This window comes from Rhipicephalus sanguineus, chromosome 10 (genome assembly GCF_013339695.2).
Source record: "Rhipicephalus sanguineus isolate Rsan-2018 chromosome 10, BIME_Rsan_1.4, whole genome shotgun sequence".
Lineage (NCBI taxonomy): Eukaryota > Metazoa > Arthropoda > Arachnida > Ixodida > Ixodidae > Rhipicephalus > Rhipicephalus sanguineus.
In genome coordinates, this window is record NC_051185.1 from 4,433,302 (window position 1) to 4,459,367 (window position 26,066).

The 26,066-nt window shown below is 47.0% G+C and overlaps 2 protein-coding genes across 2 annotated transcripts in view; both read right to left on the reverse strand.

Annotated features, from left to right (window-relative positions):
* Window positions 1-6,517, reverse strand: part of LOC119406862 (transmembrane reductase CYB561D2) — a 30,868-nt gene extending 24,351 nt beyond the window's left edge. Inside the window, exon 1 of the mRNA XM_037673615.2 lies at window positions 6,378-6,517. Coding sequence (XP_037529543.1) covers window positions 6,378-6,483 — 106 coding nt within the window. The 5' untranslated portion in view covers window positions 6,484-6,517. The remainder of the gene's footprint in view (window positions 1-6,377) is intronic.
* A 29-nt stretch (window positions 6,518-6,546) lies between these two features.
* On the reverse strand, window positions 6,547-7,883 carry LOC119406861 (protein FEV). The gene has a single exon (XM_037673614.2). It carries the CDS (start codon window positions 7,714-7,716, stop codon window positions 6,712-6,714), a length of 1,005 nt encoding a protein of 334 aa, XP_037529542.1. The 5' UTR covers window positions 7,717-7,883; the 3' UTR covers window positions 6,547-6,711.
* Window positions 7,884-26,066: the final 18,183 nt, after the last annotated feature.

The following is a 26,066-nucleotide window of genomic DNA, read 5'->3' on the forward strand; positions in this document are numbered from 1 at the left end:
GGCCGCCGTCGCCTTGTGGTCACGGCGCTCGGCTGCTGACCCGAATGACGCGGGTTCAATCCCGGTCGCGGCTGTCGCATTTTGATGGAGGCGAAGTTCTAGAAGCCTGTATACTAAGCAATATTGGCGCACCTTAAAGGACCCCAGGTCGGCCAAATTATCAGGGGCCCTCAACTACAGCGCCTCACACGGCCTCAAACCAACCGACCAAAGAGATTTGTAACACCGATGCTTCACTTCTTTGAAACTTGCGGGTCTGCCAGTATAGATTAGTGCGGCTTACCTCACAGACCTTCATTCATTTTGGTTAAGTGGTTTCAGAGTAAGAGGAATATCGCGTTGTACGAAGCTCCCCGCAAAAACAAGGCCACCGAAACGAGATGCCGCGGACGAAGCCGGTTGACGTCACAGAATCCCGTTTTCTTTTTGTTCTTTTTTTTTTCTCCCCGCGGCGTTCCCATATTCGAAGAGGGGTGAATAAACCCTCTCTTTTCTTTCTCACTCCCGCCCCAAAAACAGCATCGGGACGACGGCACCCTGACGTCACGCAGACTTCGCGAACAGGCTACGACCATGTGCATGGTGTGCGCCTCTCAGCCGAGTTTTCTTCGAACGCCAAGCGTCAAGCTGCTGCGCTGTCCCACAACGCTAAATCCGAAAGCCTTGTAGCGCGCGTACGCGAAGCTCCCCATAGCGCTCTGCGCATGCGCATCGATGACCCGCTATTTCTCTCCAGAGTGCGGCTTCTCCTGGCAACTCTGCTGTTCGCAATCCGTCGTTTCACTGAAGATAGGCACGTTTCATCACCATCAGCCTGACTATACGCCCACTGCAGGGCTATAGAAGTAAGACTGACACTTGGGCGAGAATTGGTATGGATTCATAATTAGGAATCGTTGCAATAATAATAAGTGCTGGGGTTTTACATATACCAAAACCACGATATGATTATGAGGGACGCCGTATTAGAGGGCTCCGGAAATTTCGACCACCTGGGGTTCTTTAACGTGCACCAAAATCTAAGTACACGGGCCTCAACATTTTCGCCTCGATCGAAAATGCGGCCGCTGCGGCCGGGATTCGATCCCGCGACCTTCGGGCACCATAACCTTTAGACCACCGTGGCAGGTATACGAATCGTTGCAAGAGTCAGGACATCGTGACAACTCGAGAGATAATCGAGGCATATACAAAATCAAAAACAGTCATATATCAGCTTCCCAACCATCGCGTTGCATCACAAAGAAATCTCGTATTTAATGATTAATTTGTTTTCTGCATTTTTGCTCTATTTGCGTAGCTACGTGTGGGTCTACCTTTTATGTTCTCCTCATGCGAATAAAACTTCAGTTTTTTTTTTTTTTTTCGAAAGTCTGCCCTTAGGCATAATATTTATTCAGAAATACACATATAAATTTGCTTCGTGTATGAAGTCCAGTAACGAGCGGTGGTGAGGTCCACTAATCCAGCGGTCAAGGTCGGGTGGTCGGCCAGGCCTGAGGCCTGTTGCACGTAGGTGACGACGACGGCTTAATTGTAGACCCGTGCATGTCCACAATAGGTGTGTGACAGTTACGTCGCTGATTGGAGCGTCGAGTCGGCGCTTGTGTCTGTGTGTTGTCAATGTTCTCGTCTTATTTCACGGCGCCGTTTCATAATTATGGACAAAAGGCATCTCGCACATGTTTCTCCATGCAATTAACCTGGCCCCGTGTTTGCTGCGGCCACGTTATCCCCGCAAACTTCTTAATCTCACCTGCATCCCCTGGCCTTCTCTTGGAATCTGGTTTGCAAGTCTCAATGAGCAGCGAGGCTTCTCGCCACATGCCCTGCCCATTTCTTTTTGATTTTGACTGAGATGTCCTTAAAATGCGCTTGTTCCCTGAACCAGTCTGCTCGCTTCTTGCGTTACACCCATATGCGGGTGCGTTTCAGGGTAAGGAGTTCAAAAGAATCTGCGCAAACTTAACCGTGCTAGCACTATAGCCTTGTCGTAGCAAAGCCACGTTCACAGCGCACCAACCCACCGTTACCATTCTCCGCAATGCAAAGGGAGAGGCAAGGACACAAGCGGGGAGTACCTTGATGACGAGTTTGTTTGGGCACGCGTAGTTATCATAACCTTTGCAAAAAGAACTGGGGCAGCTACGCACTACAGGCGCGAAGACTGAGGAAAAGCTGGTGGCCTTTCCCTCCTCCTCAGTTCCCTTTCCCTTGCTATGCTATGCTATACGCGGCTTTGATACGATTTACCCCCTCCCCCTCACCGTGACTTCCATTTCCCACCCCTTGCTATAGCGGCTATGCTATATGCTTTAACCTCTCCCCTCCTCCTCGCTTCCCTTTCCCTACCCTTGATACGTGGCTATGCCACGCCTTAATCTCTCCCTTCCTCCTTTCCCTCATCACCCTCACTTCCCTTTCCCACCCCTATACTATACATGCCCTATACCCTTATACCCCTATACTATGCATGGCTATGCTATGCTTCCACTTCGCTCTGTACAGCGGCGCCGAGTTTTGAGCGGTCGTCGGCCACGGACAGAACTCCAAGCAGCTGCGCGGTTATTAAAACAAAAATCTCGCAGAGTCCCTTATGCACGCACCTATATAAGACGGCTCGAAGGCGAAAGCCGTCTTCTTCTCACTCGGTGTGCTGATACTGCCCCGCCACCCTCCGAAAGCTTTCCGCACCGAAAGTGGTTTTGCACACTTCAGGGTTGGGCTTGTCCAGGATCGGAGGCACCTCACCTGGTTTTGCACTGCCTCCGTGATCGGCCCACCTTTGACTAAGGTACGATGTCATGTGACGACGTCGTCGTGTGACGTGGCGTCACAAATTGTGGCGGTCCGTGACGCCATGATTACGTCATGTATGGTGACGTCATCGCGTGATGATTGTTTGCATCACTCGTTCCCGACGCCGCTAGACGCAAACGGTCAAGTTTCGCGTTTGATGAGGCATCTAAGGATTTCGCCTTAACATGCGCGAAACGTGTACAGGGCAAGATGGTGTGAGTAAATAAGGAAAAGACGGTGAAAAAAATTTGCACTCCCCACCCCGTGCCTCCCCACCGCCTTGCCTGCGCACGCCTATGGCAATGCGTCTAATCCTTATAGCATGTCTTTACTTCGAGCATCTCATACGTATTGTCAGCAAATGTACGTAATATCCCGAATACCGGCAAAACAAAGAAGAAGCAAGATCTACGCAGAATCTTCTTTGGGGGTGGTCTAAATGATGCATAAGTGTTGTGTAGAGTTTTATTGTAGGCAACTCCAAGGTTGCGGCTTTCCCCAGAAGCGTCAGCCAGCATCGGCACGGCGCAGCCTTCGTAGAAAGTGTTCTACTTTCCCATTTGTTTTGCACCGCTGATACAACGCACTCGTATGGTTCATATATACTCACCCTTTACAAGCGTGGACTTAAAAAAGAAAGATGATGTCTAGCCCCGTGGTTAAGACACTTGCCTTCGGAGCGCGGGGTGGCCTAGGTATTGAAACTCAGCACCACAAAAAAATAATAATAATAATAAACTAAAAAAATAAAGGAAAAAGGGTACTTCGTTTCATACACTTTATTTCGTTATAGCGATTCGTAATACGTGACAGAGAGACGGACGGAAAATTTCCTCGCTGAGCCGGCATCGGAAGACTTACGCATCTAGAGAAAAAAGGTTTCGCGACAGAGCACCGTACGTGTACATAGGCAATAGGGGCTTCATTCACGGTTTCAAGATGTCTTTCTTTTTCTTTTGTTCACCTTAATTTGGGATTATTACTTCCTGCCTTTATTTCACAGCTTTTAAGGCGAGGGAGCCGTCGCATATTTATTTTCAATCGCGTAGAAGTCGACGACAATCGACCCTGACTCTGGTAGCAATTACTCGCAAAACAGTGAACGCCGAACCCGGTTACTTCGTTTATGTTCGCCTCTTGCTCTCTCCCTTTCCACTGTCCTCTTTTTTTCCGTACCCCTGCGCAGGGCAGCGAACCTGAGCTAGATATATTTAAAGGGGCCCTGCAACAAAAAATTAAGCAGGCTGTTTTCAACGCTTGTTCTGGTACTGTGGAATGCGCCGACATCGTTGCGAAAGTGGCACCGCCGAAAACGAAGCCGTTATAATTTTATTTCACCGGATATACTACCTTGATTTCGGACTACAGCGACACACGTCGGCCATTTTTGTTATGGGAAGTAACGTTTCGTCATGTGGCAGTGACGACAAAGGCCGACGTTTCTACAAGCGGACTTCTCTTTTTGAAGGCTGGAGCCAGCCTTGAAAAAGCTGATTCCAGCCTTGAAAAAGACAAGTCCACTTGTAGAAACGTCGGCTCGAGCACACAACCCCTCCTTACGGATTTTTAAAATATTTTCTTATCTTTTACGATTTTGGTTGATCTCCCTGCCTTTCTCGCATTTTATTATCTCTTGCTTTTTATCTTTCTTTCCCTTCGCACACCCTCAGCGTATGGTAGAAAACCAGATATTTTTTTTTAATGTTTAACCTCCCTATCCATCCTTTGTTTCATCTATCTCTCTCTCCAGCAATCGGTTTCGAACCCAAATCTTCAGCACAGATGCCCGATGCTCTAATCGTAGACTAACTAGTCTCACTAGATAGATAGATAGATAGATAGATAGATAGATAGATAGATAGATAGATAGATAGATAGATAGATAGATAGATAGATAGATAGATAGATAGACAGACAGACAGACAGACAGACAGACAGACAGACAGACAGACAGACAGACAGACAGACAGACAGACAGACAGATAGATAGATAGATAGATAGATAGATAGATAGATAGATAGATAGATAGATAGATAGATAGATAGATAGATAGATAGATAGATAGATAGATAGATAGATAGATAGATAGATAGATAGATAGATATGCATAGGTGTGCGTACAGAGCGGTCAAGGGGAGGCGCTCCCCCTCCCCTAATCATCTAGCGAGGGCGCCAAGTCAACGCCATATCGGACCTGTCCCGTCATTGTCTAATATGCAGGGTTGTGGCCATGCAAACTTTCGAATATCATGGCAGCAGAAGTCTCCTGATGTTACACAACAAGAACGGTTTATTTCCCACCTCTACACGTAAGAGAGCCGGGGACCAAATGCAGGCCATTGTAAGCAGAACATCATTGCTTCATTTTCATTTTTGCATCCATTGAGAACCGCTTTCGTTCGGAGTCTTCCAATGGGGGAAAAACTACGGTGACACCTTGCCCCCCTATTAGAGAACCCTGCGCACGCCCTAAGCAGATGTGCCAGGTGTCCACTCCACCTCCGCGCACAACTGCTTACGCATCTGCCACGTGATGTTCTGTAAACCTAGACCAACGTATACGAGCATTGGAACCCACGACCTCGAGTATACGGCATTGATATTTGTTCCGCCAAAGGACAAGCTTAAATTGGAAGACAATTACTTCCTGAATCTCGTCCTCCGTTCCAACCACACTCTGCAACGGCGTATGAAGATTTTCTTACCGAAGTAAGCAATAAGAAAACAAAAGAAATAAAAAGAAAAACATAAGGTACAAAAAGAATCTAGAACTAAGGAATATGCAATAAAACAAATATATTTTTATGTATACGTACGTAAGAAAGAAATGAAGTTATGAAGCGGGACCCGATATTTTACCGAAAACTGCGTTGTCCACACTCAGTCTCAATCCAGTTGAAGAAAGTTTCCCCTTCTTCCTTGTTCCCTTCGAACCACACAGGTCAAACTATTCTGACATGCCCAAGCTACGCTACAAACGAAAAGCTAACATTATCTACACAAAATGCGTGAATTGAGACGCCGAAAGACATCCCAACTGGATGGTGTCCGCTACGATTTGAGTTGCTGCAAAGGAGACTCGCGCCCCCTACCGCCACGCCAGAAAAGCTCACGTTTAAAAAGCGAGTCCTGCAACAACTGAGGGGTTGCGACTTGTGTTTGCCGCTCGCGGTTCGTTCGGCGTCTTTTACACCAACAGCAAATGCGTCAACGTTCATTTCTGCACAGGAATCAGCGTCCAGGGTGCTGACATTAAGACGGGGCTATTTGACAACGCCCTCAATCTCGTGCAACATTGTTTCAATCGTTAGAAAGCATGGTCAGGTTCTTTGATACGCGGCTGCTCTAGTGACATTGCTTTTAAAAATTGCGGTTTGTCTCTGTGGACGTAAACGGTAGCCGGTAGCCTCTTGGAGCACACAGCCGTTGAACACAACGCGCCGCGCACAGTCACGGAACAACGTTCAAGCTACTGCCTAGACCGCGGGCGCCATCTACGTGCGGCGAGCGAAAACGGTAGCATCGAACTGGAAGCAGGAGTACGCAGGAGCAACGCACACACGTGGTATGTACTCACGCCAGGTGTCCGGCTTCACGGAGTACAGGACGAGAGCAGAGAAGAGGAGCGTCGTCGCGAGAGCGGCCGCCGTCGCGGACCTTGATCCACTGGCCCTGTTCGCCATTGCACTTGGCCGGCTTGGCCTATGCGACTGCTTGGCCTACCGCGGCAGAGGCAAATGCTGAGCTCCGGCAGGGGGCGCGCCCCCTTTATAGCTTTTATTTTCTGCGGCGTCTGCACTACAGAGCGGAAGCCACACACATGAATAATCTGTACACGATATAAAAAAAAATAATAAACGATGATAGTTCGGCGGCAGCACTGCCCGGCGTCCAGCGCTCGGGTTATGGTGTCACTGCAGCACTGGGATGGACTTTGCGGCGGGCGAGAAGACGAGCTGCGGCTCGAACGGCGAGTATGGGACGAAGGGCCCGAACGGCGGGAAAGGCGGCAGGTTGAAGGGACGAGTGGCCGAAAGCGGAGGGTACAGGGGCAGCGTGAGCTTGCCGCGGTGGTGCGCGGCGGCGGCCGCCAAGAACGGGGAAAGGCACAGGGCACCGGCTCCTCCGCTGCCCGGCGACGGGCACGAGTCGGTGTCGGACTCGGGCCTCGCCCGCTTGCCTCCTCCGCTGCTCGTGGACGAGACGTCGTCGGCCGCCGGCTCGTCCTCGTCGGAGAGCGAGCGCTTGCGCTCACGACCTTTGACGCTGAGGTCTTGCGGCGCCTGCGCCATGCTCTCCATCTTGACGTGGAAGGGTATCTTGTTCTCCGTCTTGACGATCTCCGGGAACGAGACGAAGCGGTAGACGAACTTCTGGCCCAGCACTTTCTTGATGATGTTCTTGTCGTAGTAGTAGCGGAGCGCCCGGCTCAGCTTGTCGTAGTTCATGTTGTGCTTGTTCTTGCGGAGCCCCCACAGGCGCGCCACCTCTTCGGCGTTGACCAGCTTGAATTCGCCGTCTTCGTTGGTCCAGGTGATCATGTGGCTGTAGCGCTGGCTCAGCAGCAGCTCGAGCAGGAACTGCCACAGCGTGATGTTGCTCTCCATGGCGGCAGCTGCTGCGCGACAAGAGGAGCGGCCGCCGACCGCAGGAAGCGGCTCGTTGGTGCTGGGCGGCCCCGCAAGCAGGAAACGGCCCAGCTCAGGAAGCGGCCAATTGCCCGGAGGCCGGGGCTCACCTGCGCGATGGTGCTGAGGCTCGGGCGCCGCGGGGGCGGGCTCCTCTTCGTCCGTCGGCGGTGGCGGCGGCGGCGTCGCCGCCGTCGCGGCAGTCGTTCGCTGGTGGTCGTTGCAGGGCGGCGACTCCGAGGGCGGCTCCGGCGTCTGGGCCTCGGGCCCGGGGCCGGCCGCCGCCATGGAGCGCTGCAGTAGATGCCTGAACCTGGCCAGCGCTGCGCCGTAAGAAACAGGAGAAGTCCTGGCGCGCGGTTGTCCCGTTCGACGGACTGAGCGCGACTAACGGTACATCGGGGCCAGCGGGCCGCCGGGCGGAGAAAGGGCGCTTTCCTTCCCGCGCCGCCGACTTGACCCGCTCCATCCGGGCCGCCCGGCTTTCCCGAGGCCCTCTCCCGAAAAAGTTTAGACCGGGGCTACCCCTTCCCTCTCTCCAGAGAGGAGAGGAGGCCGGGCCCGGGTCCCGTCCGGCGGCGTCGCGAGAGCGATGACCGCGCAGGATGCGCACTGGGTCACTGGCACCGGAGAAACGCGGCTGACCCCATTGCCCAGAAATCCGGAACGGCTCCTTGTGTTTGCCGCCGAGGACGTTCACCTGGCATTGAAAACGAGTGCAACGGCCGCCGGGAAGGAAGGCCGGACGTTGACCGGCTCTGGCGTCTCTGCTGCGTATATCTCGAGCCAATCGACGATAACGAAGCAGCCTTTAAGTAATCGCTTGACGAACGTTTTTTATAGAGTTAAAGCAATACGCCAGTGTCCGGTAAAGGCTTTGTTGTTGTTTCCAAGATTGATTCCGAATCCCTCACGAACAACTTGGCATTTAGCGGTTCCTCAATTTCGTCTTGAAAATCCCATCGAGAGCGGCTGAAATCGAAGTGAAATTACAGAGATGCGAATCCTTCCGAAGGGTCAACGTGTTTCTAACCTTATATTTTTTCATTTATTTGCTCATCCTCTTTAGTAGATACACACCAACTGAGCAAGGAGCTATGTGAACTATGAAGGAAAAGGTAATCGGCAGTGCCTGGAATTTAAGAAGTATATTGAGGCATTCCCTGTGGGTGACTCGCTCCGACCACCCTCGATTAAAGGGGGGGGGGGGGGGGCAGATTTACTGCAGCGCCCATATCGGTCGGCTCCGAAAGAAAACAAGCTTCGCAATTGATGCAAAAATTAAAATTAAGCCACGACGTGCTTCCCACAACGGATGGTCTCCTACTCTCTGAGGGTAAAGACGGGAAGTGCACGCGCTCAATCGCAACTCCGGTAATCTGCCCCCGATATACACCCGTTGCTTACGTCACATGGTGAAGCTTACTTAATCTGCTTTCATTTTCAATCATTTTCATTGTCAACAAGGTCGTAGGACCGCAACGCCTTTGTCTTTGTGTTTTTAACGATTGGTCGGCGCTCGGTTTCACAACCTTTCCAAACCAGACGGGTTTCCGTCGAACCCTGGATTTCAAGAGGTGGAGCACAATATCAGGGATCGTCAAACACCTGCGCGCCCATAACCACTGCACGGTGAGCGCCCCCCCCCCTTTTTTTTTTTTGCACACACATGGTTATAAATAGCGAGCACATAAATGAGAGAACGCCAACGTTACTCTTTACATTTCGTCACCGTCAAAAGCATATGCACAGGGGAAAAGCCAGTTACGGATATACTGAGCGACCGAACATGATCGTGCCCCACTATACCTCAGTGAAATATCTAACAGAGTCGGTTTGCAATTATATGTTGACAGCAGCGCAATGTAGTTATACGTCTATTGGTGACATGGCTGAGCGCAGTATTTCGACACATGTATCGGAGACTGATTAAGGTAGCATCGCACTAGTGGTGGCAAGGAAGTGCGGAGCTCCTTCCTCATTTCTCTTCCACTTCTTTCTTCTTCCTCTCTTTCTTTCCCTTTCCCTCTGTCGCCCTGTGCACTGTGTTCTTTTCTTCTCTGCTTAATTTTCTTTTCATCTTTTGCGCTAAAAAAATGCCATCTGTGATACTTCCCCAACTAGCCCAACAGGACGTTTTATTGAATTTCGTACTTAGTTGCAAGGTATGTGATCGGCTACGGTTAGAAATTTCGTGTAACCTCTGTAGGTTGTGCTGAACAGCCTCGTTGGCCATACATCTTCACGGAGTGCAATGGCTCCCGATTTCTCTCCGAGAATCTCAAGCCTGCGTAGTGCCGCTACAGCATGTGCAGCTGCGAGTTAACCGTAATTTATTTTATTTTGCTTGGTGAAGTCCATTTTCTTTGTCATTTTCAGGTTTATCATATTGGTGCACGTACGTAGTTCATGCAACCTGTATGTACAGTCGTAAGCAATATGTAAAGAAACACATAGTTCGCGTTTAAGCAACAATTACTGGCCATGTGTGCATATGAATCTGTCGTATACTGATTTTCAAGAGGCACTTTTCCACTTAAGCATTTAGTGTAACGAACACATTTGCGCTTGACGAATGCGTTTAGCCACTATGGTCTTTTAAAGATAGTTTCAGTGTTCCCTTTCATATTGCACACCACTGTACATAATAAGCGTGTTTGCTTCATTCTGAGCGCGCGGGTGACTATATCGAGCAATATTTTCCCTTTCTGCGCATTGTTCCGATGGCGAAGCTCATTTACGTACACTCTCTAAAGTCTGGGAGTTAAGACGTATAGCTCAAATCAGAGATGAAAAGCGGCGAGGATGCGAATAAAATGAGCCCCGCTAACAGCTTCGAGAGGGACGGGCGCCCGCGAATTCGGGACACTTTTCCTGGCATACCTGTTCTGCCGTACCGCGACTACTTTTTCGTGCGTTCAGTGAAGGTCTCTGTGGCGGAAAAGCGCGTGGGAGAAGCGGTCGTCGTCTTGCACCGCACAACAGCGCTGTGCGTCCTTTTCCTTTGCGGAGGACAACTTGTAGCGTGAGCTGCAACCCTACACACGGCGTGTGTAATCGCAGTCGTCCCTTCCGGCGGATCACCCGGCCGGAAACAAATGTACGCTCTGTACCGGAATACGCTAGTTGCGAGTGAGACTCGCTGACTAACGCAGAAAAACCGGAGCGGATACAACAGTGCGCTTTATATGCGCCAACTATAACCGAGGTTTCAGTGTGTCAGCTGCAAAATATAAACTTGCTCTTGAATCTCTTCAGGAACGAAGAAGAAAGCTTAGTCTGAAATTTTTCATTATGTACATCATTATAAGACGCATATAGCGTGAAGCATAATTTTCAAGAACTGAGTATCTGTTTTCACGCCTTGACCATGTGCACGAAATAAAAGCAATACGATGTAAAACAGACTCCTTTAAGATGTCCTTTTTCCCGAGAACAATCCATTACTGGAATACATTACCACAAGACATTGTTAGCATTATCTCAAATGATGCTTTATTTTCATCTCTACGACTACCACGTGAATTTGTGTTTTGAGTGTTTAGTGTTCTGCTGAAATCATGATAGTCTAAAGTTTGCAAAGTTGTAAGTTATTTATGTGTGTTTTCCGTGTGCACCAGCTACGTGTACTGTTCCTCTTAGTAGTTGCCCCACTGTAATACCTGCGAGCGGTGTGGGTAACGTGATCAATAAATAAAATAAATAAATAAAACGCTCGTGCTGGCTTCGCTCTTTCGTGCGCCGAGATGGAAGTGACGAGAATGATACTCAGCGTCGAGGAAAGTGAAGAGAGATGGTGAGGATGAAACTCCAGCTTTGTGCAAGTTTGTAAGGGTTGACGCTTGGGCAAGCTGGTGTGGATAAATGTTAACCGCGCATAGAAGGTTTGGAAAGGGACGAAACAAACAGAGGCAAAGAGCGCTGACTTTCAACTAGCTTTATTTCGAAAAAAAAGTGCATGTATACAAGGCGAGCGAGAAAGTGCGAGACAAGACAAGAAAAGAAAGGCACTCACATCATTGCCACATCATCTGAAAGGCTTCGAGCGTACCACCACGTATGCCCTAAAGCCCAGCCAGGTAATGAAATTCTTGATTTGAAAGCGCAATAGAGGGTGCAAGCGCAATTTATTCGGCGCTGCCGAAATAATTGGCGAAGCTTGCACTAAGCGGTGCAAGCCTTGACACAGCGAAACTTGACAATTCTGAAGACTACTCTGGTTGCTTCTGTTGTTTCTGGGCCTTAGCTGGGAGATGAGCGTTGTTTCTAGGTTGCTTCTACGTCGTTGCTAGGCTTTAGCTAGGTGATGGTTGTTTCTACGTTGATTCTCAGCGCAGAGAGTTTCGAGTTAAACCACAGACAGACACAGACACGATACAGATGTCCAGATGCAGAAGCTCGCGCTGAATCCAAGCGTTCGCGCCTCTCATAGATCTATACGGGCAGGTCGTCGTTGGCCTTCCATCACTTCGGGGTCTTCTCGCAGCCGCCGTTGCCTTTCTCGTTCCCTAGTGTTGGGCTAACTGTTGCCTTCTTTTTTAGTGGACCAGTGGTGAGTATAGTGAGATTTACCCAAGTTATGTGGCACATACCCGTTTATGACGATGATAGCTGCCTGATAGGTCGCGCAGATTTCTGCGGCACATACCCGTTCCCTAGTGCAGGGTTAACTGTTGCCTTTTTCAATCAATCAATCAATCAAGAAGAATTTTATTGCATCATAATATGAAAAATGCGTACAGAAATATTTGGACCCATAGCCTAAACGGCTAGTGATGGGTCCAATAAAAAAAAAAGGTTATAAGAATTAGCATTCTTGTGCAGAAAAAGAAACAAAAGCGAAAGTATCATCCATAAGCGAAAGGTATTATACAGATTCAAGGAATCATACTAAACAACAACGAATACATAACTATCATGAACACAAAAATATACATGAGAAAATTTTTAAGAATAAACAAAAACTGAAGAAAATGCCTAGTTAGAAACGAAGTATTGTTTGCAGGTAATGTCAAAACTTCTTGCGAGTTTTATTTCAAGAGGCAAATTGTTCCACAGCTTAGCACCAGAAAATTGGATTAGTCGTTCACCATATACATTCGAACATAAAGGAAGGTTAAGATTACTGATGCTTGCGTGCCGTGTGTTTAACGACGGGAACGTGAAAATAGTACGGGGCGGAGGCGTGTTTGTGTTTATTATTTTATTTACTAAACAGGAAATCTTGTAATTGCGTACCTCCGTAAACGGCATGTATACGCATTCTCTGAAATAGAATATTAGAGGGGTAATTACCCGGGGAGAACGTAATCACACGCACAGCTCGTTTTTGTAACCGGATTAGCGGAGTAAGGTATGTTGTGTACGTTTGGCCCCACGTGCACTTTAGTGGACCAGTGGTGAGTAGTGGGATTTACCCAATTTATGTGGCATATACCTGATAGGCGCACAGGATAGGCCGCACAAATTACGGCTGCCTTGAACAGCTTCGTTCGTTAAAAGATGCAGAGCTCTATTGATGACTGAAAACCATGCTGAGATTGTCCCGACCCCCGGTGCATACCGAGTGGAGCAGACTGTCGTCTGACCCCCTCAGAGGACAGTCTGCTTCATATTTACTGATTAGGAACGATGTAGGCACTAGTGGACGCCGTCAAAATCTACGACGTGACGTCGATTGGTGCGGGAATTTCGAGGTGGCGCCGCATTTCCTTTTTGCGCGTCTTCTCGCTTACCAGGCGTGGTGGTTTTGGTATTGTCGAAGGGTAATTTACTAGTACGGCAAAAAAAAAAAAAAATGTCTTTCCCCTTAGTATCCCTCTAAACCAGGGGTACCAAACTCACCCCAGTCAGCGGGCCGCACTCACGCAATTTGGTCCCGCAAGGGCCGGGACAGGGAAGAAGGTAAAAGCGGAGGGCTGGAGGTATCAGCAAGCGTTACCGTCTGAAAGAAAACCTTTCCCATATCGCATATAAGGTCACTTCCGAAGAAGATGTGGCGCGCAGGATTCCAAAAACATGTCTCACCGATGGTCAAAATGACGTGGAGCCGATTCTGAAATATAGCTTTTGTTTCGCGGTTATATTTCAATACATACATTGACCACATGAAGTGTCTCACGAAAACAATGCTTTAGACTAGTCATGCATGTGTTGCTCACGAACTTACTTATGAAAATAAAATTGTGGGATGAATACAGTCATGTGCGGGCCGCGTGTTTGAGACCCCTGCTCTGAACAAACGTAAAAGCGTTTTCAAACGAAGCTACACTGACTGTTCCTAAAAAGACGCTACAAGTGTGCATCTTGCCTCCATTACCACAGTCGACCTCAATGGCGGCCATTATAATAGAGGAGAATACACGTATATAGAGTGATAGCAAGAATCTGTGCTCAAATAACGCAACACTGTCTTCACAATATCAACACTTTGTTCACACGCAGTGTCCCATGGCATGCTCTCACAGCGAATGCTGTTTGTAGAGTAGCCGGCGTGCGAGTCCTGACTGCAGGGGCGTAGCCAAGGGGGGGGGGATGACCCCCCCCCCCCAAATTTTTCAGTTTTGCTTGCGTATATATACACGCACACATACAAACACACGCACGAACATTACTAAAGTATGGTAGAACACCCCCCCCCCCCCACGAAAAAATTTTTTGGCTACGCCCCTGCCTGACTGCTCCAGAAAGTCGCGTAGTGGATCAGCTATGGAAAGTTGAAAGTATATATGTGTATCCATTCCAGCATTTAAAGCTGGCTGAAGAGCTTTCAAACGAGCATTTATTGTTCTTTTTTTTAATTTCACATATCAGTAGCATATATATCTTAGGGCATTACTGCATTATGCACAGAGATTCATAACTGACCTAACAGGGACAGTTGGGCGAATTGGTTTATATTCATAGTTAAAGAAAGCGCGAAAAAACACCAGCCCTGTCCCCTTAGGTCCTCTGGGCTGTTTCTTCACGTTTTCCAACGTGCCCGCATAAATTAACTTTTTAACTATAGGTTGTTTAGGAGAAATGTTGACACTTTTATGTAGCGCCGAGCTCCTTTTTAGAGATTCAGAGATAATATAATTTGGAAAAACCACAACCTTGAAAAAAAAATCGACATAAAATCACACCTATAAAGACAGTTTGTCAGCCCATACCGACATGAAAAACAACACAAGATACAGTCCAGCGTTACAACACTGCAATGTTCACATAAAGTGCAATCAAACGGATACCGATCAAACGGATTACCGATCAGATAACAACGCTGAAGTTGGCAAAGTCCAGCCACTGGAACGCGGTATAAGTTCTTTTTGTCTTTCTTTTTTGATATGCTGAACGACGATCGCATGGCAGCCGGCAACAACGCCGAGCCAGAGAGAGTTCTATCGGTCGGCGCCGAATACGATGTTCGGGCCGCAAGTGTTTTCGTCGTCACTCGGCGACTGAACTGTCCGTGATGTGATTTGCCTTGACGCTTATATGGCTGCATCCGCTGTGTCACGGTCGCTGCTCAGCCGGGCCTTTCCGGCTCAGCCTAATCTGTGGCGGCGGATTCAATCTACGGTGTCGCCAATTTCCGGCCCCGGCGAAACCGCGCCTATTTGGTCCACTTATTCGGGCCTGTGAAAAATGTGCGCCCGCGGTGCCCGTCGGAAGCTGCGTGGACCCGTTGTGCCTGTAGTCACTGGATCCGCATTGAACGAACATGATGCTGCATTTTTTTAAAGTCTCTCTGATGCATGCGCTACACCACGTCGGATTTCTCTGTTTTGTTCTGTTCTGTTACAACTTGTTCGCTGTGGAGAGATTGAAGTTTATAGCACCTCGGCTGCTCCATTTCTCTTCTTGTACCGCACGCACGCACACACACACACACAACACACACACAATAAAACAGAATGGTCGCCCTAAAATAAAGAAAGAAAAAGAAAACAGCAAAGTGAAAGAAATAAGGAAAATAACATGGTAACGTACTGTTCGCTGATAAGAGTTCACTTTGTAGCGGAACGTTTACACGCACACAATAACGCATCACTTCATGTATATAAATGTACATCACAAACGCTTATCAAGTTCAGTGTCCACTAAGAAGTATTTTAACATGATGCTTCCCTTTTGCTGATGATGCTTTGCAGGCCATGGTCCAAGTTCGCATATTCTAATATTTTCTTGCTTTTTATTCTTCATTTTACTTTGATTTTCCTTAATTGTTGCAGCATTTTATTTCTTTATGTCTTGCTTGTTCAGTTCCCTTTCGCTTTCTTTGATGTTCATTTCGATCAGAAATTGACACCCCTCAAAGAAATACAAATGTAAATCAGTGATAAATTATTGTTTGAAAACTCTACTGTCGTTAATTTCACCATCGTGGTTTCGCCATCATAGAAGACAAAATGAATGTCAATTTTCAAAGTTTGATTTATTAACTTCGCGCCGAAATATCTACACAGGAATGTCGGCTTGGCGTCACAGATTTCAAAGTGTTTTTTTTTTCGTATTTTGACCACACTGACTCACAAAAAAATTTCCTGAAACTTGGCATGTTATTTGATATGTAGCGTTTGTGTTTGCGTCATTTTATGTGTGCGTGATTGTGTCCTTTGTGCGCTGCTTCATCAAATATCTTGGTACGTTAAGTCGAATAGAGGACAATGTACTTCACTTTTGCCGGCTGAGAACTATGTGAAGCCTAGTACGAAATGTCTGTCCAAAAAGTCTGCTTTGAATTTAGCGTGTCCTCATTTAAAGTTTTTCATTTGAGCAGCATGCGTATTTTTGCTGCGGCTCATGGCTCATATTGTCTGGCTTACCGCATGCGCTGGGCGTTTCGTGCACGGTGTTAATTGGTGTCTGCCGGCCGTATGTTTCCTTCATTTTTAGTGGACCAGCGGTGAGTGGTGTGGTTTACCCAATTTCCAAGTGGTGAGCAGCGGGGATTTGCACATGCATGCGCTAGAGATTCTTGCATGCACGCAGACGCAATGCCCTAGCCGTATCTTCGCTGTAAAAACAGCGCTTGCGTGGCTCTCACTTCGTCTTTGAAAAAGCGTGACACCGAGAAGATAAACAATAAAAGTGTCTGGGACTGAGCACAGTGTTGGCATGGTTTCATGGCTGCAAGACAGCGCGAAAAACGAAGTCAAACGAAGCGCTTGGTCCTGTGTCTTCGTTTTCCTCGCCGTTTTGCAGCCATATGAAATGAACAAGAAGGTAAAGACGATCCCCTGCCAAGGGAGAACGCCCCCCCCCCCCCCCCAACAGAACTTGTCGTGGGTCCCCTCCACCACAGTACATATGGATCCACATGGATCCGAAGCTCTTAATCGTGTCGGTAGCGGAAAAGCTCCTGAGGAATCTCAGGGCGTCTAGCACATGCGACCTTCCCACTTCCCGAGAGGATGGACAAGAAAAGAAGAAGTTCGCGGTGATTCCGTATGTCCACCAGGTTTCCCACAACATTAAAAAGATCGCCCAAAGAGCAGATGTTAAATTAGTGTTTTCTGCTCCACAGAAACTTGCCAAGGTGTGCAAGATGACAAACCCAAATCGTAAAGATAAGAAAACCTGCACTAAGAACCATAAAACTAAATATGTGAAATGCAATGAAGGCCTCGTCTATGAAATTCATTTAACATGCAGCCGTTCTTACGTAGGACAAAAGGGCCGATGTATAAACGACAGGCTTCGTGAGCACGCCAACAATGTAAAAAACAAAACAGGGGGATGGCTTGCAGTTCATTGCAATAGCTGTGGCTGTATTCCGGAGTTTCACAAGTGCAACATAATCGCAAATAGCAACAACGAAATGTCGCGTCTCATTATCGAGGCTCACAAGATCTCGGGCTTAAAAGAAAAATGCGTCAGCCAAGCGTCCACCTCACTTTCCGACAAGGAAATCGCGTATCTGTGTGGCACAACACGTGTATATTGAGTGGACCGTGTTGTTGGTATGTACTTGCTGTCATGCGCATTGAGGTTTGCCAGGTACATAAGGTCACGTCGCTCTGCTAATAAAATTTGTTGACAGTGTGCGCTCCGTGTGTGTCTTTTTGTGTTCCCCGTCTACGTCTTTCACGCGCAACAGTTTACCAGAATGACAAACCAACAAGCCCAAGTCGACACCCTTCTCGTTAGGGACCCCCTACTAAAATTTTGCACACTCTTTTCTTTGTGTATAGCCTGCGACCGTCAGGCAGACTAGAGGATGTCGTTCGTGTTGCACGCCACGAGGCCGTGGGGAACTGTACCGTTCAACTTCTTAAGAGTTGTAAGTGCCACTGGAATCGCACTATACGCTGTCGAATTCAGACATAACTAATTAGCGCATACATGACAAAGGACAAGGCGAAGAAAACAGACAGGACGCCTCGTCCTTTTTTACGCTACTTATTTACGTCTGAAGTGAATTTGCACCAACTAACCAAACTCGCATCTCTAGTACGCTGTCCAACGATAAATGCTCTGAAGGCATGCAGCACGTTTTTAAACAAGGCTAAAAACACGCACATACATACATACATACATACATACATACATACATACATACATACATACATACATACATACATACATACATACATACATACATACATACATACATACATACATACATACATACATACATACATACATACATACATACATACATACATACATACATACATACATACATACATACATGGCGTGTTCGTAAATTAATGAGATTGGGACAGGTAAAAATACCGTATTTACTCGAATCTAGGCCGGCCCCGATTCTAAGCCGACCCCCGAAATTCGCAAGGCCAGAAAAAAAAAATAACCTTAGTCACTGTACTCGAATCTAAGCCGATCCCTCCACTTTCGCACATAGTTTTTTCGAAAGAAACATCGGCTTAGATTCGAATAAATACGGTAATTCATTGATCCAATCGGCACATATATCACTAAAATTTTTCAAGATAGTCTCCTTGGGCGTCGATACATCGCTGCCGAAGCGATTCTCACGCACGAAAGACTCCCTGAAAGTCAGCAGCCGTGAGCTCCTTCAGACTCTGTGACAGCCAGTCAGATAGCGGGAACACGGTGACTTTTCAAGGGCGCCTAAACCACCCAGTGGTCAAAATTTCTTTGTGGTGTTGCAGTTATACACGATACTACAACGAATGCGTGGCCGCGAGAATTTTTCGAAATGTTGCCTTAATAGCGGAGTTATACGCATTTGATGATTCGAAATGCGACCCTCGCTCGCTTCGCTACGCTCCGTCCGTTGGCTCGTCTCTCCTCCTGGCTGAGTGTTCCTCCTCGCCGAGCGAGGAGGACAAGCAGAGAGCGCGCGTACCTGGAGGCAGAGAAACACGTTCTTTATGCTGCTGACATTAACAGATTCTCCTGGCGACGTCACACCAACTCTGGGTATACCGAAAGGGCCGGGGAGGAGCACGGGATTGTTTATTTTAATTTGCGGCGCGCCCGCGGCGCGTATTGCCGCCACGTTTGGCCCTGTTGATCGCGACGGCACTTTGAACTCGATGCGTGCGTTTACTTCAAATGTTAAAAAAAATATATATCGGCGGTGATTTAGGGGCCCTTTATGGCTTCTCTTGAGCTTTCAGAACAGGAAAGAAGTAGGCTGGACTGACATCAGGGCTGTATAAGGCTGTATGAGCCATGATGTGAGCCAGGCTCACTCGACTGACGCAACAGAGAAGCCGCGTTTCCTGCGCGCCGGGAGAGGTCAGCTTCGATATCGTCATTAAAATTCGATTATGAATATCTCAAATAACGTGCAGCTTTCGTGGTTCCTAAAAAATGGGTATGCCATAAATGTGCACGCACTACAACTTTCCAATATAAACAAGCGTCCTCAAGTTAACAATTAAAAATGTTAATTAACGCCTGTTTGTTAATTAGTCGTGACAATGCCATTTTAGCGACGGCAAAGTATTGCCGCCTCGACATAGAGCTCGTGTGTGAAAATGACCGGAGCCTGGCTGTCATGGGATTTGTATAAAAAAATCTGTATTATATCTGAAAAAAACCACCCTGTATAAACAGCGGTCAGCAAAAAAAAGAAAAAAAAAAGAAAGAAATATCGTATAAAATCCTCATAGCGCCCGCAACGCCACGGTGTTGAATAATTTCTATTTGGTGCAGTTTCACAAGGTATCCTGCTCTGTACAACTGTGAAATTGCATTGATGCGTTGTTGGTACACGCGATTTTTCGTTGTGTGCGAGCGGCAATTCATGTGAACTTGTGTATTCACTTGCAGCGTTTAAATAAACCTCCTTTCCAGACTCACTGTCGTCGAAGGTGGCGTTGTGAAATACTGCTTTGTAAGGCGAAAGCCTTGTATGTCAAATGCTAACGCGATCTTGAAGAAAAAGCCGGCGTGGAGGATATATGGAGCAAGATATGTCACGCGATCTGCGCGTTCACTTCGCGACGCCGCAGAGACGAAGTGAACGCGCAGCTCACGCGCCTCGAGCCACGCGGGTGGTCATGTGACTTTAGGCCGCGTCACGCGAATGCCCTTTTTAAATTTTTAAATATTTCTTTTTATTCATGCGAATGTCTCTAAGACGAAGTGAACGCGCAGCTCGCGCGTGGTCATTTGCTTTTGTGCACGACATGACGGCTTTCCGCTAAATGTCACGTTCGCATGAACATGTAAGGCCTCCCCTCCCCCTTAATATCGGAAAGAAAACGAGATACTTCCATAGCAGTATCCCGAGAGAAAGCGCACGCACGCACACTAAAGGGACACTAAAGAGGAAAACGATTTTTCTCGTATTAGTGAACTACTCTTTAATGGCACTAAGATCACCATGCTTATTGCCGCGAGAAGGTGCTTGGTAAGCGAGAAAACAAGCAAAAAGAAAATGCGAGTGGCGACGTCACATTCAAGTTCCCGCACCAGTCACCGTGACGTCATAAATTTTAACGACGTCTAACTAGGGCGTACGTAGTTCCTAATCGCTAAAAAGCAAGTACGTTCTCCCTTGAGGAGGCCATAGAATCATTTACGTACCAAGTTTCAGGAAATTTGTTCAACCAACGATGCCAAAATACGATAAAAAAAGAAAAAAAAAAACATTGTGAAATCCGTAACGTCACGTGCGGAGATTACGGCGCGAAATTTAAAAATGAATGTTGGATCTTGATATTGTCTTCCATTTTAAAACGTATGATGGCAAAATTAACGACAGTAGTGTTTTCAGAGTAAAATTTGTCAGTCTAAACGGATGTATTTTTTCCATTTAGTGTCCCTTTAAAGCAGCTCCTCCATGAGTAAACGTCAACGCGGCGCCTCAAAGTGTTAGAGAATCTGTCTGCCAGGGGACGATGTGCTCAAGTACCGGATGCATAGCGTCTACAATTGAGGTAGCGGAAGGCGGCATGTCTCGCGCTCCTTTTGTTTAGGACGGCATCTCTTCTTTCGCCCTTTGTGTTGTTGCCCGGCCTACGTCGTCATTCCAATCAGAAACACGCCGGAGCGGATGCGGGCGAGGGAGAACCAACGGGTGCCTCGCTCTCAAACGGCTCGTTCCGGCTTCATTCCGGTACCGCGATGCGTGCCTCGTGTTCGACTTTTATTCACATCCTCCTTGTAAGGGGGGGCGGCGCATACCTAGCCTGCTTGTTATGGTCAGCTGTTTTTTTTTAATGCGAAGCATTTCTTAGCGAACCTCTGGCACTTTGGGCGTTTCTATCTACGTATCTATCTATCTATCTATCTATCTAGCCGCCTACGTCTGGGGGCTCTCATGATCGCCTCCTTAACTTGGTGTACACCAAAATTGGCATGGGAGGGCAGGAGGATTTGACGAATATAACTGTCGGGTCATGACATGAATAACATGAAAATCCTTTCGCGTACGTCGTCAAACCCTTTCCTCCAGACACGTGTGGCACATACCCGTTTCCATGGGCCGCGGTGCACGGGTATGCGCCACAGGTGATTGACTGTTTATATCTGCCCAGGAACGGCGAGAACAGACGTTAAATGCGAACGTTGAGAAAAACCGACATCGGCAGCGTTGACGTGACAAATGGAAAGAATGAAAATTAAGATCGCAGCAGGAATCGAACCCAAGCATTCTGCGTGGCAATCAGGTATTCTACCACTGAGCCACACCAGGTCTATAAACTGGTTTGGAAAATCAGCCTGTGCAGGCGTAATGTCGGTGCAACATTGGGGTGCTTGCTATCTAACGTAATGTCGGTGCAACGGTTGTGGTGCTTGCAATCTAATTTTACAAGAAAGCAATAAACACTACATGATACTCCTACGATGTGTGTACTCCTACGATACAGGCGTCATATCACGTTAACGGCTGTGGTTCCAGTGTTGGCTCCGCTTTTATAGCAGTCTAATAAAGATTACATTTGTATTCCTATGATTCAACAAGCAATATTGAAGCATTGCTCGACCCCGGAGGAATACATTAACGACAGTTACGTACGATATTCACATCATCGCACCGTAAAGTGCTCTTAGTCCGCCAGAACGACGCAGTGTCCTCTTCATTTCTTACAAGGCCGGGCGATGGCCTCATGCTGACTGAGGATGATGCCAGATTGACTGACAGCCGCTTTGTAGACTCGGCTACGTAGGCCACATACGCCCAGGTAGTCTACGAATACAAGCGCCATCCACTGATGTTAGTCTACGTAGCACTATCCAGGCCTACCAGCCTCACCAACGGGAAGGGTGACTTCAGGTTCCGACATGTCGCCGGCTCTATCGACAGACAATTTGTTGACGAAATGACCGAGGCATCCACGATTTACAACAGCTGTACTATACCTCATACTTCACTACACATGGACCCCTCGTCACCGCGATCACGACCTGATCCGATAACACAGTCATGACCAGCTGCTGGTGCTCGCTGATCACGGGGATGATGACCTTGTTCAAGAATTAAACTGTCGAGAATCCCTCCCACACATGCGCACGGGTTCGTGAAACGCGCGTGCGCTCTCCATTATAAGGGACAAGTATAAGCGCAACATATCAGCTTACCGCTTCTGGTGTTGGTATAATACCCACGTTGCCGTTGGCAGCGTTACCCAACTGTAAACAACTGGTTATATATCACATATGCGGCTCTTCAAGATATATGTGTGCGTATAAAATTTATACAAATCTTTAGCGTCATTTTGTACCGTTTCACTCAGCGAAAATATTTACGCCACAATCACCTTCCCGCCGCATGCTTCGCATAACATCGACTCCCATGGTACGCGGGATCTGCCGCATTTTCATCTACAGTATACGCTTTAAGAAGAAAAGTTACTACCTGGTGCTTTTTTTTTTGCCGGGGGGGGGGGGGGGGGGAGTTGCCAAATATTCTCTTTAACGATACACGTCATCTTTCTGTTAAAGATCATTGCACATTATTTTGAGAGTCGCGGTAGGCGCAACCCTCCGAAATAGAGTTCGCGTGTGCCATTAAACGGGGCTATCTTTGTGGCAGGTCAGCACTCACCAAAAAAAAAAAAAGTAAGAGGTTTTTTTTTCTTCAGAATGTAGCATCATATCTCTGGTTTTTCATTCTTCGCACAGGCCCCTATTTCTATATTACACTGTCACCTGAGCCTGCAACTATATACACTTAAAGACAGCTCGCACCCTTTGGGGAGACTATCAAAACAGTTATCATGTTGAGTGCTTGCAGCAAAAATTAGACGCACGGACAAAGGAAAGCAACACGAAGACACTGCTGTTATCATGGTTAGCCGGTCTTTCCCAGCTTGTTATAACGTTGCGGTCCCGCGTGCACAGCGTAGGGAACTAACGAGCCAGCTGACGATTATTGTAGTGGAACTACCCAAAGAGTGAGACCGTGTTTTACAACGTGCTTCGTTATATCACTCTGTTCCTTGCCTTTTTCCACCAATGCTCTAAACGTGCCTTTCTCATCTCAGTCGCGGAGCAGTTATAAATCCCTATGAGAATACGGACGCCTTCCGCAGCCCTTTCTGGGTGAATAACCTGACAGTAGCCAGTGCGGGCTGCCACTTCCATTATGATACAGATCTTAACTTCCCAAAAAGACAATGTCTATAACTACCGGCCTATTGCCGTATTACCGATTTCCTCACTACAGCTCCCAAAGACAACAGCTCTCAGCAACGCTAGCACGCCTCGATGACCAGCCGCTTTCTGAACAATCAATTTTGGAGTGCCGGAACGTTCTAGCTTCCAACCAGAAAGCGACGAAGGCGCTGCTGAAGTTTCTCCGCTCAACCGACCTCGCTAAACGACCGTGATGCTCCCGTGCTTGAGTGTGTGTGCGTTTTTTTTTACTCCTTTTTCCTTCCTTACCTTTCTATCCCCCTTACCCCTTCCCCAGTGCAGGGTAGCAAACCGAAAAACCTCTGGTTAACCTCCCTGCCTTTCACTTAACCTTTCTCTCTCTCTCTCTCTTCCAATATTTTAAAATGCAATTTTAGGTAAAGAGCGAAAGTTGTTAGGAAAACATTGTCATAACGAAACTTCAGTGTGGTTTATAAAAAGCACAATCAAGAGAGCAAGCATTAGATTTATTGAAACTATTGAAGGAAGAAAGGTTTCCCCGGGTGTAAACTTCAGGAAAGCATTTGAATCTAAAAGCTGCGAATTTTCATCGGCAAAATTAAAATTACAAGGGTTTTTTTGTAGAATAGACTTATCGGAAACTATTCGGAGAATAGGAAACAGTTCGTTCAGCTAGAAGGGGTGCTTTCCAAAAAGGGTGTTCTGTGAGAGATCGAAACTAGAGCCGTTATTATTTCTCGAGCCAACACCACGTTCTGATTGTGGGGCACGTCGTATACTCCGGATTGACCACTTGGGGTTCTTCACGCAAGCCTGAATTTAAGCACGGAGAAAAGAAGGCCCCCCATGTCACCCCTGGGGGGGGGGGGGGGGGTTGTAAAGTAAAAAAAAAATAGTTTTTTCACTTTTACGGATGTTTACCCTCATCGTGGCCGGGAATCAAACCAGCCATCTCGAACTTAGCAGCATGGCACCTTGCGTGCTGAGCTACCAATCAGAAGGGAGGACGTTTTGGGCGTGTTGGTAGTTCATCGTACTTCAGAAACTATAGCGCGCTAAACGAGCACGAGACAACACATGTAGGACAAGCGCTTACTTGCAACTGAGGTTTATATAAACACGCACGTGTCGACATGTGTGTTAGATGACATGTTCCCATTTATCTTCTCCATTTTCCTCTTGCAGTTTCAGATGCGTGTTTATATATGCTCAGCATCTGCAATAAAACCTGAGTTGCAAGTAAGCGCTTGTCCTGTGTTCATATTGTCTCGTGTTCGTTTAGCGCGCTATAGTTTCTGAAGTACGAAAAGCTACCAATGCAGGCGTTATTATCTCTGTTTTATCTTAATGACCTTGTAAACACAGATAATTATTCAGAATTTATTATGGACGCTGATGACACCAATGTGTTCTTTCCAGCAAACTTAAAGTGAATGCAGCCGAATATTTGCAGTCGCTTAGTGACTGGCTTGCAGGAAATAAACTCCAAGAAAAAAAATTTTTAATTCATAGAGTGTATATATTTCATTTGGTGCATAAAGAAGTTCCAATGACGTTTACAATATACTTCGAGAGGGCTGTTTTAGAAATGGACAAAATTTAATACAAAATATTGGCGCCTGGTTCAATGAGGGGTTATCAGACAACGTTCATATCAATCAGCTTTCCCGTGAGCATGCTGTCGCATATACAAAATAGAGCACTTCATTCAACTTTGGTTGATGTTAAAGCTGTATGACCATTTTCATAAGCTATGTTATGGAGTGTTATTGGGCAACTAAGTCCAATTACAGGCAGCTATAATCATATTACAAAAAATGCTTATGTATCTATAGAGCAGTGATACAGGCCGAGTAAAAAAAAATTCCGGACAGCGGCGTTGTTTACAGAGAAACTTGGAGGGAAGAAATAAACTGGAGAATAAATTAAAGACCGTCCGATGCCGTGGAACGAATAACGATAGTCAAGGAGCGTGTGTTGGGGGGCCAGTTGGTAAGACATTATTACGTAAACTGCGCTTGGGACGAGACACCAGAGTAGGAGTAGACAGGACGAACGCAGACTTATTGAAATCACACAAACTTGCCTCCTGAAACAATGCGCGTGCGCAGTAACAGTTTCATGATAGGCGTAACATTAAGAGGCGGGAAGAGAGCCGGCTAGATAAGAGAACAAGCAGGGCTAGACGATATCTCAGTTGACATTAAGAGATGGGCAGGTCACGTGCGTAACGCGTAAGACAGATAAGCGATACCAGGGACGGCAGTGGGTTAGGTGATGAAATCTGCAGGCATAAAATGGAATCAGCTCGTGAAAGGCCTTCGTGGACATCAAATAGCTGGCGGCAACGATGATGTGTTACGTCATCTGCTAGCGAACAGCGAAGGAAACATTTTTATTATTCGAAAACAATATTTTAGTTCTGATAAGGATAACTTATGGTAAACAGAGCTGTCGTCACAGAATTATATAATAAAACTGAGGGTACAGACAAGTGTACCCTCAGTTTTATTTTATAATTCTGTGACGACAGCTCTGTTTACCATAAGTTGTCCTTATCAGAATTAAGATATTGTTTTCGAATAATAAAAATGTTTCCTTCGCTGTTCGCTAGC

Bases quoted from the DNA above. Each gene is read 5' to 3' on its own strand.
- LOC119406861 (XM_037673614.2), bottom strand. From the start codon at position 7,716: ATGGCGGCGGCCGGCCCCGGGCCCGAGGCCCAGACGCCGGAGCCGCCC.